General features: G+C 51.7%; 1 protein-coding gene across 1 annotated transcript in view; it reads right to left on the bottom strand.

The window, feature by feature from the left end:
* Positions 1–12,817, bottom strand: part of LOC141981827 (tumor necrosis factor receptor superfamily member 16-like) — a 45,531-nt gene that overhangs the window by 17,033 nt on the left and 15,681 nt on the right. Inside the window, exons 3-4 of the mRNA XM_074943458.1 lie at positions 4,993–5,125; positions 2,701–3,078 (exon numbers count right to left, since the gene is read on the bottom strand). Coding sequence (XP_074799559.1) covers positions 2,701–3,078; positions 4,993–5,125 — 511 coding nt within the window. The remainder of the gene's footprint in view (positions 1–2,700; positions 3,079–4,992; positions 5,126–12,817) is intronic.

Raw genomic sequence — 12,817 nt, 5'->3', positions numbered from 1 at the left:
GGCAACGCCCCTTTGCCGGATACTTTCAAAAGCGGCGAGGACGAGATCACACGGAAGCTGGAGGCAAATACCGGGGAGACAATGAAGTCTTAAGGGATTGGCGCTGCCCCCTCGGCATGGCGCTGCCACCCAGCCCTTTAATACACTCTGCTTCAGAGAGTTTCATTAACAAGCCCACATACTCACCCCGCAACAGCCAAGCGGGATTAAAGACACAGCGACCGGGACAAAGGGGAGATTAAGGGCAACCTAAGGAGACTCTGTCCTCGCGGACAAAAAAGCAACTGTTTCTCTAAAACAAAACCTGGGGGAGAGGAAGATGGAAAGAGAGAGGGTGGCAGTGTTTCGCTGGATTCAATCCACTCTGGCCTCTGATTCTGGCCCTGATCCTCTTCCTGGGAACATGCCCTTCATTCTTCAGACAGATGATCAAGTGTGCGTGTGGGGGGCTAGATAGACAGACAGACAGTGTGTATGGGGCTGGAAAGACAGCCAGCCAAGTGTGTATGGGGCTGGATAGACAGCCAGCCAGTGTGTATGGGGCTGGAAAGACAGCCAGCCAGTGTGTATGGGGCTGGATAGACAGCCAGACAGGCCAAGATTTTCAGAAGTGACTAGTGATTTGGGTGCTCAGTCTAAGACCCCTTAGGGGATCCTGATTTTCAGAGAGTGCCGAGCACCCGCTGGCTGAGAATCGGGGCCTTTTTAGGGGACTTGGGTTGGCCATCCAAAAACTGAGGCCCCAGATATGTTCGTTGCTCCAGGAATATTTCCCCCATGGCCAGTATAGTGCTAGTGAATGGCGGAAGAAGTGGGGCGGGGCAGCTCCAGGGAATGATGATGCGGGAAATGAGTTTCGTCACTGCCCCACTTAGCTCGGTGCTCTCCAAATGCCTGCCCGGGGCTCTCTGTCACCAGTTCAAACTCAGCCCAGCTTGGCACTGCCCTGCAGTTCGGGCAATTTGTCAGGTCTCCAGCAGACACCAGCCTAGCAAAGCTACGGACACCAGTGTTACTCACACCCTTTGACATAGGTACCAAGGGCCAAATGAGCTAGAGAGGCTGAAGGCCCCTTTTCAACCCTACCCGTGGTTTGCTCAGACCAGGGTTGGTGTGATGGCAGCCAGCCCGGCTGCTTTCTGTTCTCTGGGGAGAGGACTCCAGTCCCCAGAGCTACCAACCCGGCGCCTTTCTTCAGCGGTAAATGCACAAGCAAAACTGAGAACAAGACAGAGGGGAATGAAAAAGGAAAACAGGTCTCAAGAGGACACCTAAGACAATCTGGGTCAAATCCTACCCAGGCCCATTGCCAAGCTCCCACTGATTTAAACTGGGCCAGGGTCTGGTCCGATCTGCACACATGGCTATCTTCCAATGCCAAGGCCTTCTGGGAAGGATAGGGGGAATGAGCCCCTGATGGGACATTGTCTCCTTATTATCCCTGCAAGTTGGGCTATCCCAATGCAAGGCACCAAGCCAGTCTCAGGCTAAAGACATGACAGCTAGATTCCGCCTCCAGCAATGGGCAAAGGACAGGTCCCATCCTAACCAGAGTGGATCACAAAAGGGGTGGGCGAGCGTGGAGGGAGATGTGCTAAAAGCATCACGGTCATTTTCCTTCTACAGATTCACACTAGGACATGGGACAGGGGTTGGTTTGTTTGTTTGTTTGTTTCTTTCTTTCTTTCTTTCAGTTATTTTTTAAAAGGTGGGAGGGAAAGGGGAAAATGATAAACCAACAAGGTCCAAAAACCAACTCACCCATGACCCACCCACCCAAACGAAAAAAGATAAATTTTTAATCTTCCAATTTAATCCGATCCCATCCCTACCCCCACATCCATTTAAAAAAATTCCAATCAAAAGTTCTGATTTTTAATGCCATTTTTCAACAACAACAACAATCGAATTCATTCATAAGGTGTCAGCCAGCTGGTCACAAAGTGGCTGGCCCAGCCCCACTTGTGACTGACCAGTTGCCTCCCAGCCAAAGCAGCAGGGTGGGGGTGGGTCAGGTGATAGTCAGTCCCTATAGAAGCCAGCCAGATCTCTGAGCTGGAGAACTGTAGGAAGTTTACTGCCGGAGTGCCTGGACCCAGAGGGACCGAGAGAGGGGAGGGATGAACCACTGGGATCTGCAGTTCGGGTTGGGCAGAGGAAATACTTTAGTTTGGTATTTGGTAAGTTCTCTGTTCACCCAATAAATTGTGCCCTGAAACCGACTCTGGCCTGACATCCATCCTTCCTGGGCTGCTGAGCCAGCTTACACAGCTGTAATAACAACATACTGTTCCCCTGCGGCTGCGGGGGGGGGACGGGGGGCGGGGACGGACACACACAGCTTAGACTGTCAGGTCTTTGGGGCAGGGACTTTCTGTGTCTGGACAGTGCCTGGCCCAAAGGCGTCCTGGCCTACGGCTGTGGATCCGAGACGCAATGGTACCAGTCGCCGTGCTTACTTCTCAGCCGCTTTGCACGCCCCAGCTGCCTGGGTTGTCGTGAGTCAGCGGCAGGTGGGAGACGGGCCCAGCTGGATTGAGTCGCCCCCTGTACCGCTCAACACACAACTCCCCCACCGCAACCCGCACACCCACAAAAGTCAGCACACGCCCCTCGCTCGCCACCCGGGCAGATCCCCCCAGCCCGCGCTCGCCCGCCTTCTCCGATACAGCCAGCCACGCCCGCCAGCGCGGTACGTACCCATGCACAGTGTGTCCGACACTGGGCTGCAGGCGCGGATCATCACCTCGTCCTCGTTGCACTCCAGCCGGCAGGGCAGGCACGGCGCTGCGTAGCTCTTCTCCTCCGAGTAAAAGCCCTCCGGGCACTTTTGGCAGACCGTGTTGTCCGTAGGCCTGCACGGCGTCACTGCCCCATAGCCCTGCCCGCACACCTGGCAAGGCAGGCATTGGCTGCTGCTCCCGTTCTCCGCGGGCAGGTAGTGGCCAGGGGCGCACTGGGGGGCGCACACAGTGTCATGGGTGGGGGTGCACACCTCTGCCACCGGCACGTGCTCTGGGCACCGTGAGCACGGCTGGCACGGCTCTGTGGCGCTGCTGATGGAGGAGAACGTCCCATCTGCCGCGGAAAGAGAGATCCATTGAGTTCAGAACCTATTCCTGGTATAACAGCCACTAGCAACAGATCCCGCACCTGTCAGCAACCTAACCACAAGCCACTTGAGTCAGAGGAGTAACTCCATCCGCTGCGGGTAGCAGGCTATTATAGTTACAGGCGCCAGCCACCAGGGGGAGACATGCTCATATGTCTGAACTCAGCCACTGAATTACCATTGCACAAAGCATTGTGGGTAAAAGCGGCCAAACCCTCTAGTAGGGTGTGTTAATGTCAACCAGCTTGCATGTATACAGCCCAAAGCATTTTACAAATGGACTGATGAACTATACGTCAGCATGTCTTTATCAGCTGAGGAAATGCAGCCACCTCTGAGGTGGAACATAGCAGCTGTTTAACAGCTCACAGCAACAGCCCTCCACCCCTCCGGATCGTTTAGAATAGGAAGTGAAAAGCTGCAGGGGGATTTAAAGAGACAGGATGCGATTATCTGAGTTGGGATCCTCAATGACCACAGGTGGTCAGGACCTTGGTTTCAGGTCTCCCTCGAAGGCAGCACAGTGCTAGTAAGTGACCCAAAGGGTGGAGTGCCACCCGCATCACCTCTCCTGCTGACTGCAGGGTCTCCGGGGAGGTCTCCCATCCTAGCACTGGCCACAGCTGTCCCGATGGGCGTGCGGTTCACAGCAGCAGCTGTGCAGCCACATGCTCAGCTGAGCCAGGCCCGGACACGGCTTGTCTGTTTAGCGACTGACCCAGGCAGTGCGTCTCCACAGACAGGCCAGCTGAGGCTGGAAGGCGGCTTCCTTTAGATCAGCACGGCGTCCGATCAGCTTCAAAATGCCTCTCGCTGGGTGAATGTCCTCTCCAGGGGGAATAACGCGAACCTGGGCTCCCTGGCCTGGCTCAGGTCATGTGGGGATCGAGCTGGGTCGGTTCTCAGCCGCCGCCGGGTCCACATCACGCGACCGCGGCACGGCTGACAAGCTGAGCTCAGGGTGGGTGGGTGGCTCGGGCTCAGAGCAGCTGCAGGGCAGAAGTGCCGGGTTTGGGTGGGGCGCGGCCCAGGCCAGGAATAGCAGGTGGGGACTGAGGGATGCCGGCCGAGCGGTCGCTGGGGAATCACGCAGACCCCTGGCCCAGCTACCCCTGCTCTCACGAGCACTAACAGAACAAAGGCCCCCAATTTAGAAGAGGCTAAAGGAGGTCGGCCAGACCTGCGGAGCAATGAGATCTCTGCAGGGCCAGCTTACAGCGCTCATGGGTCGGGTCCCCGTTCCCTACCAGGCCAGTAGGGAGAGGACGTGGCCTGGAGCTGGAGGACACTAGACGTCCCTTCCTATGCCACACTCTGCTCACCCTATAAGCCCCCCTCCTTATACCCTTGCCCTTTTTATATGGGCCCATCCCCCACCATTTCTCCCTTCACTTTCCTCCCCAATGCCCCCACTCACTCCAGAGCTCCCCGACCTCTCCTTGCCAGGACCCATCCCAGGACCCCTCCCCACACTCCCCCCCCATCCTACCCTTCTCTCTCATACACATTAGTCCTCCGGTTACCCTGCTGATCAGGCCCAGTCACCCACACATGGCAGCATCTATGGGGCCAGTGGGATGCAATGGGATGAGGTGGGCGCCCTTTATAAGTGCCCGTCGAGGGGCTCGGCCCAGGTCCCGAGGCGTGGGGTGCACTAGGCCCGCTGCCTTAGCAGAGTGAGATGGGTCTATTGCATCACAGACAGGGGAAGGCAACCAAGTGATCCTGTAACTGACCACTGGGATGGGTTTCTGCACCTCCCTCTGTCACTGCTGGCCCTGGGCACTGCTGGAGACGAGATACTGGCCGAAAGGGCCATCCCCGATTCCCTTGCCCAGCCATTAGCCTGCTCTCCCCTCCCCGGGGTCCCCTCTACTCACTCTCTCTGCAGGGCTCGCACTCCGTGTTGGAGCTGCCGCACGGGACAGCCACCCCATAGCCCTGGGGGCAGAGGTCGCAGCAGCCCCCAAGGGAAGTTAAGCGTCCACTCTTGCAGCCTTGGCGGGCTGAAACCTGCAGGGGAGAAGGGTGGAAAGAGGATGAACGAGGCAGGGCCCGAGCTGGCTGGAGAGCAGTGGGGGGGTGAGGCTGCAGACAGAGACCCTCTGTGAGCATGGAGCTGAGATCTGCCTCGCTTGCAGGGAACCAAAAGGGGGAAAACTATATTTCTCATCAGCTGCTACAGCCCAGACCCCCGCCTTGTTCTTTGGCATAGGAGTGTTAGATGGAGATCCCCCTCCGTGTTTCCTGTGGGTCTCTAAGCACCAGCATGGTGACACCTTTCGCTGACTACCAATCTGGGCTGATGGCAGTGCCGTCCAGTTCCAGCGCAGCCCAGCCTTCCTGCTTCGCTCTAAAATAGCCCAAATAGCCTGCCAGTGTCACTAGAGGTCCAAGGAAACGGAAGGATTTATCAAGCCATACATGCAGTCCTTCAAAGACGCACGGTGGCATTGTGGTCACAAGACCCAGTCCAGTTGCTGATTCTCCCTGGGTGACCATGGGCAAGTCCTTTCATTGCTCTGGGCCTCAGTTTGCCCAGCTGTAAAATGGTGACTTTGTCCGTCTTGCCTCTTCAAACTCAAAGGCCTTCAGGGCAGTGTGGGTTCATACAGCCCCTAACGCAATGGGGCCCTGATCTCGGCTGGGATCTCTAGGCACTGGTGGCATAGAACTAATTATAATGCAGCTGCACCCACAGACCGCAAAGTGCTATGCCACCATGTGGGTTCACAGCTCCTTAGGCCTGTGCTTTATGGGGGGTCCGGCTAAATATCAGGGTTCCCTCCTTGTCTTTCAATCAATGGACTCTGCCCTAGCCTGAGTCTGGAAGCTCATTTCTCCGCCCCTTCTACTGGTGCCATCACCCAGTTTGTTTCCTTCTTCCATTCCCAAGCTTGCACCCCCTTCCATGCCACCTACATGGGGCACCCCCTGCTCCCACTGCACTAGCCCCTCCCCATTCCACTCATTCCTCCCTCCCGGGCCACCCGCTGGCGTTAGCCCATCCTGCGCGCCACGTTCAACACTTAACAGCAGCAGAGGGGCCCATCCCTTCCTCTGGGGCACACAATGCCTGGGTCCTGATCTGTGTCTGCCATCCAGCCTGCGAGCTCGTCGGGGCAGGGGATAGCTTGATGTATGTTTTGGCACTTACATAAAAGTACCATGTTCCCCCCCGTTTACAGATGGGGGGACACTGAGGCGCAGAGTGGCAAAGCAACACGACCGCAGTCCCAGGGCAAGTCAGTGGCAGAGCCCAGACCAGAATCCAAGTCTCCTGACTAGACTCAGCTGCCTGGCACTAACTATGCTGGCTGTTCACACCTGATCTTGCTGTTTGAATACAAGGTAGCCCAGGTACCAGAAAGAGTCTGGGCTTCTCTCCTCATCAGTCTTCCCCTCCCCACCCTCCTCTCTCCTCTTCCTTCCTCCTCTCCTTTCCTGGGCCCTTCCTCCTTCTCCTGTTCAGGGCCTACCAAAGTGGGGGGGGGAGGGTGGTCTCCTCCCAGCAGATGGCTCTCTGGGATCTGACACCGGTGTGAAACATGGGAAGTCATAAAGCAGTTTCCATATCAGAGAAGAAATCTGAGGAATGACAAGAGGCCCTAAAAACAGGGAGGGCCCGGGGGTGGGTGAGTAGACATTCTAACAATGCCTGTTTGTTCCTTTCAGATCTTCACAGTGGGGGATAAAGGGTGGGCAAGTCACATCCCCTCCCCTCTGACAAGTCTCTGCGAATATGCACATCCACCCACAAACACAGCGGTGGACTCAGGTTAAACACAAACTCAATATAGCACAAGATGGTCCCATCTCTCTGGTTAATATCATCTTGCCGGAAACAGCAAATGATTCCAGAGTAAAGGGCTGAAGGCCAGGCCACGAGGCTCATTAACAAGAGCTGAGGACAAAAGCCTAAGGGGCGAACTTCAAAAGCTTTGGGGAAGCAGCTCTGTGTAGGTTCAGAAAACACAGGTGTGGTGCACAGGAAAATCCTTTAACTAATTTGTGAGCGCTCAGCTGGTGCTCACTGTGTTCCAGGTGTTAGACGCTACCAATCAGAGCAGAAGTGTGTAAGCAGCTAGTAAAACTTGGTGAAATTTCTCACACAAAACTTTCTTGGGGGTGAAAAATTGCTGATTCGGCAACACTGAAACATTTGGCAAATTTGTCCGGTCTTCGATGAATTGTGGTGGTTAAACGAAAATCTTTAAAAAATCAAAACGTTTCAATTTTGTTCAGTTCAGAACGACTTTTTGTTTCAAAATTTCCTTTATTTACAAAACAGTCAAAAATGTACAGATGCTTGAAATGAAAACAAAACATTTCTTCTGACCCGAAACGAAACGTTTTCCTACTTTTCCGGTGTGCTGAAAATTTCCAAAAAATAAAGATCAGGCTTGGTTTGATCTGAATTCTTTCCACCTGATTCTTTGGAATTGCTAGAGAACCCAAAATCTGTTATTCACCCAGCTTGTATTGACTTGTATATTTCGTTAACACAGAATGGGAACCAAATGGGAACCAAATGTGCCAAAGTAGTTTCTGAATAGTTTCTTGGCTGTGTAAAGAGCAAAGGACGCAACAAACAATGGGTGAAACCTGGTAGGGAAATGAGGCAGAGACATAGTTAGCTCTGGAGTCAGCAGCAAAAGTACCATCTGGCCTGTAGACACAGCACTCATATCTGTGCATGCACATTCAGCGTGGAAATGAGGCGTACTGGATCTCACAAAGTACAACAGGTACCTCTTTCCTTTGATCATATGCACAGGGGTTGCAGAGAAAAGCTCACACACACACACCCAGAGGCGCACAGCCTTCCAGTTCCCTTATACCACAACCAGACCTCCTCCTAGGTGCACCAGCTAATGCCTCCACCATTCAGTACAGCTACACCTAACTCAGTGACTGCAGGTCAGTACATGCTGATAATCCCAGGGATTTACTGCCATCTCCAAGGGGGCAGAGTTAAGGTACATTTGTATAGACACACATACACTGTCTAATTATAGGTGGAGCTGGCAGCTAAGATCCTGTTTACAGTTTCTTACAACTTTGCCAAACTTCAGCGATGTGGATTATCTATAACATTAAAAAAACCAAAGGATATTAAGGGTACCCTCAAAAATCCAGCAACACCCTGGTAACCTTAACTCTGCTCCCATTACACAATGGGAATGAAAATGATTAGGGGCAGAGAGATTAAAAGACTGGGACTGTTCATCTAAGAAAAGAGATAACTAATGAGGATATGATAGAAGTCTATATAATCATGACTGGTGCGGAGAAGGTGCCTAGGGAAGTGTTATTTATCCCTTCACATAACACAAGAACTAGGGGTCACCCAATGAAATTAATAGGCAGCAGTTTTAAAACAAACAAAAGGAAGTATTTCTTCCCACAATGCACAGTCAACCTGTGGAACTCATTGCCATGGTATGTTGTGAAAGCCAAAATTATAACTGGTTTCAAAACTGAATTAGGTAAGTTCATGGAGGATAGGTCCATCAATGGCTATTAGCCAAGATGATCAGGGATGCAACTCCATGCTCTGGGTATCCCTAAAACCTCCAAGTGTCAGAATCTGGGACTGGATGACACTCGAAATTTCCCTGTTTTGTTCATTCACTCTGAAGCATCTGGCACAGGCATGACACTGGGCTAGATGGAGCATTTGTCTAATTCAGTATGGCCATTCTTATGTTCTTATGTGCTTTGCATCACAATCTTTACAGTCTTACAAGCATGATCACATGCAAGACCCTAGAGCGGGACCTAATCTTTCAGCCAAAACTATTTTTCACCAAAAAATGGACATTCAGATTGATGGAAACATTTCACGAATTCGTGTTGGATTTGCCCAATTGTTTTAGTCAACAGAAAAAACCCACTAAAATAATTCTGGGAAAATGGGACCATTTTGATTTCTTGATTGAAGATACCCTTCATTTTGAGACTTACTTCAACGTTATTAAAAAGAATATGTAAAAACCTTTTTTTAAAAAGCTAAAAATGAAACAAAACATTTCATTTCCGGTCAAACAAAATGTTTCATTCAACCCAAATGAATATACATTTTTTTTTACTTTTCAGGTCATTGAACATTTTTTAAAAATTTTGGTTTGGGTGGATCTAAAATGATTCCCCTCCCCCGATCTTTCGGTATGGCCAGCAAACCAAAACGCCCGGTCTTTGCACAGCTCTGGCCCTGGCCTCATTCAACATGTATGGTAAGCTGTGCTGATGAGCACAGTATCTTGGATGTTTCTGATATTACAGGTAGTGACTGTCCAGTGAAAGTTGCTCTCATGGCACCGTGGTGATTATAGACATGGGCTTAAGAGCTTTTATTGGACCAACTTCTGTTGGTGAAAGAGACAGGCCTGGTCACGTGTTTGCCCCAGTGGAGTTAAAACTGAAAGATTTTCCAGATTCTTCAGACTCCTGCAGAACCCGTCGGGGACCGGAAAGCACACCTGTTTGAAAACGCTACCCAGACAGAAGTCTATTGTGTGCTACCAGTGTCTCTGACTTACTGTTTGCCCTCAGGTGGGAGCAGAAATGTAGAACTCAAATCCACAGCCTGCATGGAAATCTGCTGCCCTGTCTACCCTGCAGCTTGTAGTAGAGACAGGAACCAGGCAGTGGCATGGTAGAAACCTAGAAATTGCCAGGATGGATCAGCCCTGAGGTCCACCTGCTCCAAGATCTTGTCTCTGACAGAGGCCAGATGCTTCAGAGGAAGGTGTGAGAGCCCTGAAGTGGCAGATGTGAGATAATCTGCCCCCTGATTCAATTAGCCTCATCTCTAATGGACTGGCTTAAACCCTGAACATGAGGTTTTATTGTAACTCTCGATACGCCAGAGTTCAATCCTCTTGGAATCTCGCTAAGCTCTTCGCTCTGATGACACATCCTGTGGCCGGGAGTTCCACAGTCTAATCACACGTTGTGTGGAAAAGTATTTCCCCTTATCAGGGTTGAATTTGCCGTCTTCTAATTTCATCGAATGGCTGAATGTCATAGGCCTAGGCCGGTAAATGTTGCCTCATTGTAACTGGTTCAGCACATTTGTTCTTTGCTGTATTCACAGGAACCCCTCTCCCCCACTCCCCACAGTTCCTGTGTGACTGGATTTGCTGGCTCTCCTTCCTCCCAGAAGCCTGTATGATAGGGCCTCCCAGAGTGCATTGCTCCACATGCTGTTCTGTGTGCAACTCTTCCTGGGCACTGTCTCCTGTTCGATGAGGCACTATGGGAAACTGCCCGGCTTTTCCCAGAATGCAGCAGTACACCCATAGGAGTTAGGAGCATACTGTGGCTGTGAAAATGGTTGCTACGGGGACACAGTCATGTTCACTGCCACCAGCTCAGATCTGCTTACAACAGCAGAGCTGCATTTGCCGTTCAGATGGCACCTGGACGGGCAAACCTGCAGTGATCCTAGAAGGCCCTAGGATAATACAATGAGTTGCCTGATAGAGGGACACGGTGGATCGGTTAAACCACAACGTTTTTGGTGCACCCAGCCCAAATCCATATCACCTAGCGCAGCACAGATCCCTGTGGAAGAACCAGGCTGCTCTCGGGACAGAGCGCTGGGACGGTGGGGAGCAGCTGTCGGACAGCTTCTGCCGGCCAGTTGCCTTGTCAAGGTTTTCACTCAAAGCCCATGCATTAGTCCTTGCCACAGACACACAGGTGCAACCTTTCCTGATTCCCTAATGAACATCTCTGGATCCAGGGGAATGATGGCAAGACTGGAGGAGCCAAATACATCCATAGGAGGAAAAGAAAAAGAAAGAAAGAAAGAAAGAAAGAAAGAAAGAAAGAAAGAAAGAAAGAAAGAAAGAAAGAAAGAAAGAAAGAAAGAAGCTGAGGAAGGACTAGAGGAAGGCATAAAGACAGAAGGGGAGGAAGGACTAGAGGAAGAAAGAAAAACAAAGAAAAAAGAATGAAAGATGAAAAGAAAGAAAAAGGTGGAGAGCAAGAGAAGAAAAACACTGCTAAGTGACATAAGAGAAGAAGCCCTTGTCTGGTTGATTCCCCGACCTTCGGCCGAGCTGGGGAGCCCCGTGGGGGATCATAAAGCACACCTGTTTGAAAACGCTATTTATTTATATCTATTGTGTGCTACCAGTGTCTCTGACTCTCTGTTCGCCCACAGGTGGTCGCAGGAATTCTAGAGCAGAGCTGGCCGCACAGTCCAGCTTGCAAACTGACCTGGTGTGGAGGCTAGATGCAGGGGAGGCCACTTGCCACCATCCTGGCTTGTCTGACAAAGAGGTCTCGCTAAGGAGACCAGTGGCCCTTTTTACAGACACTGCCCACCTCATGGCCCCAACACCGGAGCTGGGAGGACAAGCTGGGGGCTGGCAGGCAAACGGCCCCTTGCCCGCTCAGCTAACATGTCCCACAGCTTTACAGACAGAAGGCAGAGGGGGTCTCCTCTCACCACAGGAGTGGTGGTGCTCTGTAGAGTCCAAATTTAGCCTGGGCATAAAAAAGTGCAGAGACCCTGGGGGATTAGAACATAGGACTCCAGTGGGTCTGGGCCATCGATGCTTCTGCATCACTATGGAAGCTCTGGGTGGGGGTTTCTGCTGGGGGACCCTGGAAGTTAGACACCGTAGGAAATACCAGCCAGCAGGGCCTGATTGGCAGCCCCTTGCAGCCCATTGATTGGCTCATACCAGTATATAAACCAGGAAGCCAGCATGGGGAGCTGTCTGAGCAGAGATGCAGACACTGTCTGCTTTGTTTCTGCTCCAGGCCTTGCCTTACGATGAACCTTAAGACTCTGGTTCCTGGCCCCAGTTTATCCCTGACGCTGCTAGTCGCCTCCTGACTGCAAATGGTAACTGATTGGTGCCTGCCAGCACCCACGGCCTGGCACTCACAGATCCTTGCAAGAGGAGTGGATGGAGAAGGAGGAATGGAGAGGACAGGATCACACAACTAAGCGATTTACTCCCTTCCTTGTTGTTAAGATGCAGATTTCACCTCAGCCCCCTAAACCCCTGTCTATGACCCTTTTCAAATCCACGGACCGACTGCCCCCTGCCCCACAAACATCTCCCAGTGCAAAACAACAACCAGTTTATGCAGGACCTCCATATAAACCACAACTGCACTCCGGTGCCCGACCCGCACTGCCGGTGCTTAACTGACAAAGTGTGTCTGGGAAGCGCACCCACATACCACCTTCATTTCAAGTTCCATTTGACGGATCAGCACCCAGACAAATAGCACCCTCAGGCCATGCCTACACTGACAAGTTTGCAGCGTGGCACAGCTGTACCGCTGTAAGATCCCTCGTGTAGCTGGAGAGAGTTCTCCTGTTGACATAAAACCAGCTCAACGAGCGGTGGTAGCTATGTTGGCGGGAGAGTGTCTCCCACCGACAGATATGCTGGCAAAACTTATGTCGCTCAGAGGTGTGAATAAAACACCCCTGAGTGATAAAACTTTTACTGTCATAAGTGCTAGTGTAGACATGACCTAAGCTGTCAGGACAGAAATGTCCTTTGGAAGGTCCTGAGGGAGTATTTCAACCAAGGGGGAATGATTTAAACTCTTTTTTTGAGGGACTGGGATCCTGTATGGAATGATATGAATGCAGTGATTCCCTTCCCTAAGTAAGTGTGTCCTTCAGTCACTTCCTCCTTCAGTTCCCATGTTAAAGCCTTCCCTGTTTGC

This window comes from Natator depressus, chromosome 2, assembly GCF_965152275.1.
Source record: "Natator depressus isolate rNatDep1 chromosome 2, rNatDep2.hap1, whole genome shotgun sequence".
In the NCBI taxonomy this organism is placed as follows: domain Eukaryota; kingdom Metazoa; phylum Chordata; order Testudines; family Cheloniidae; genus Natator; species Natator depressus.
This window is presented reverse-complemented; position numbering and strand designations above follow the sequence as displayed.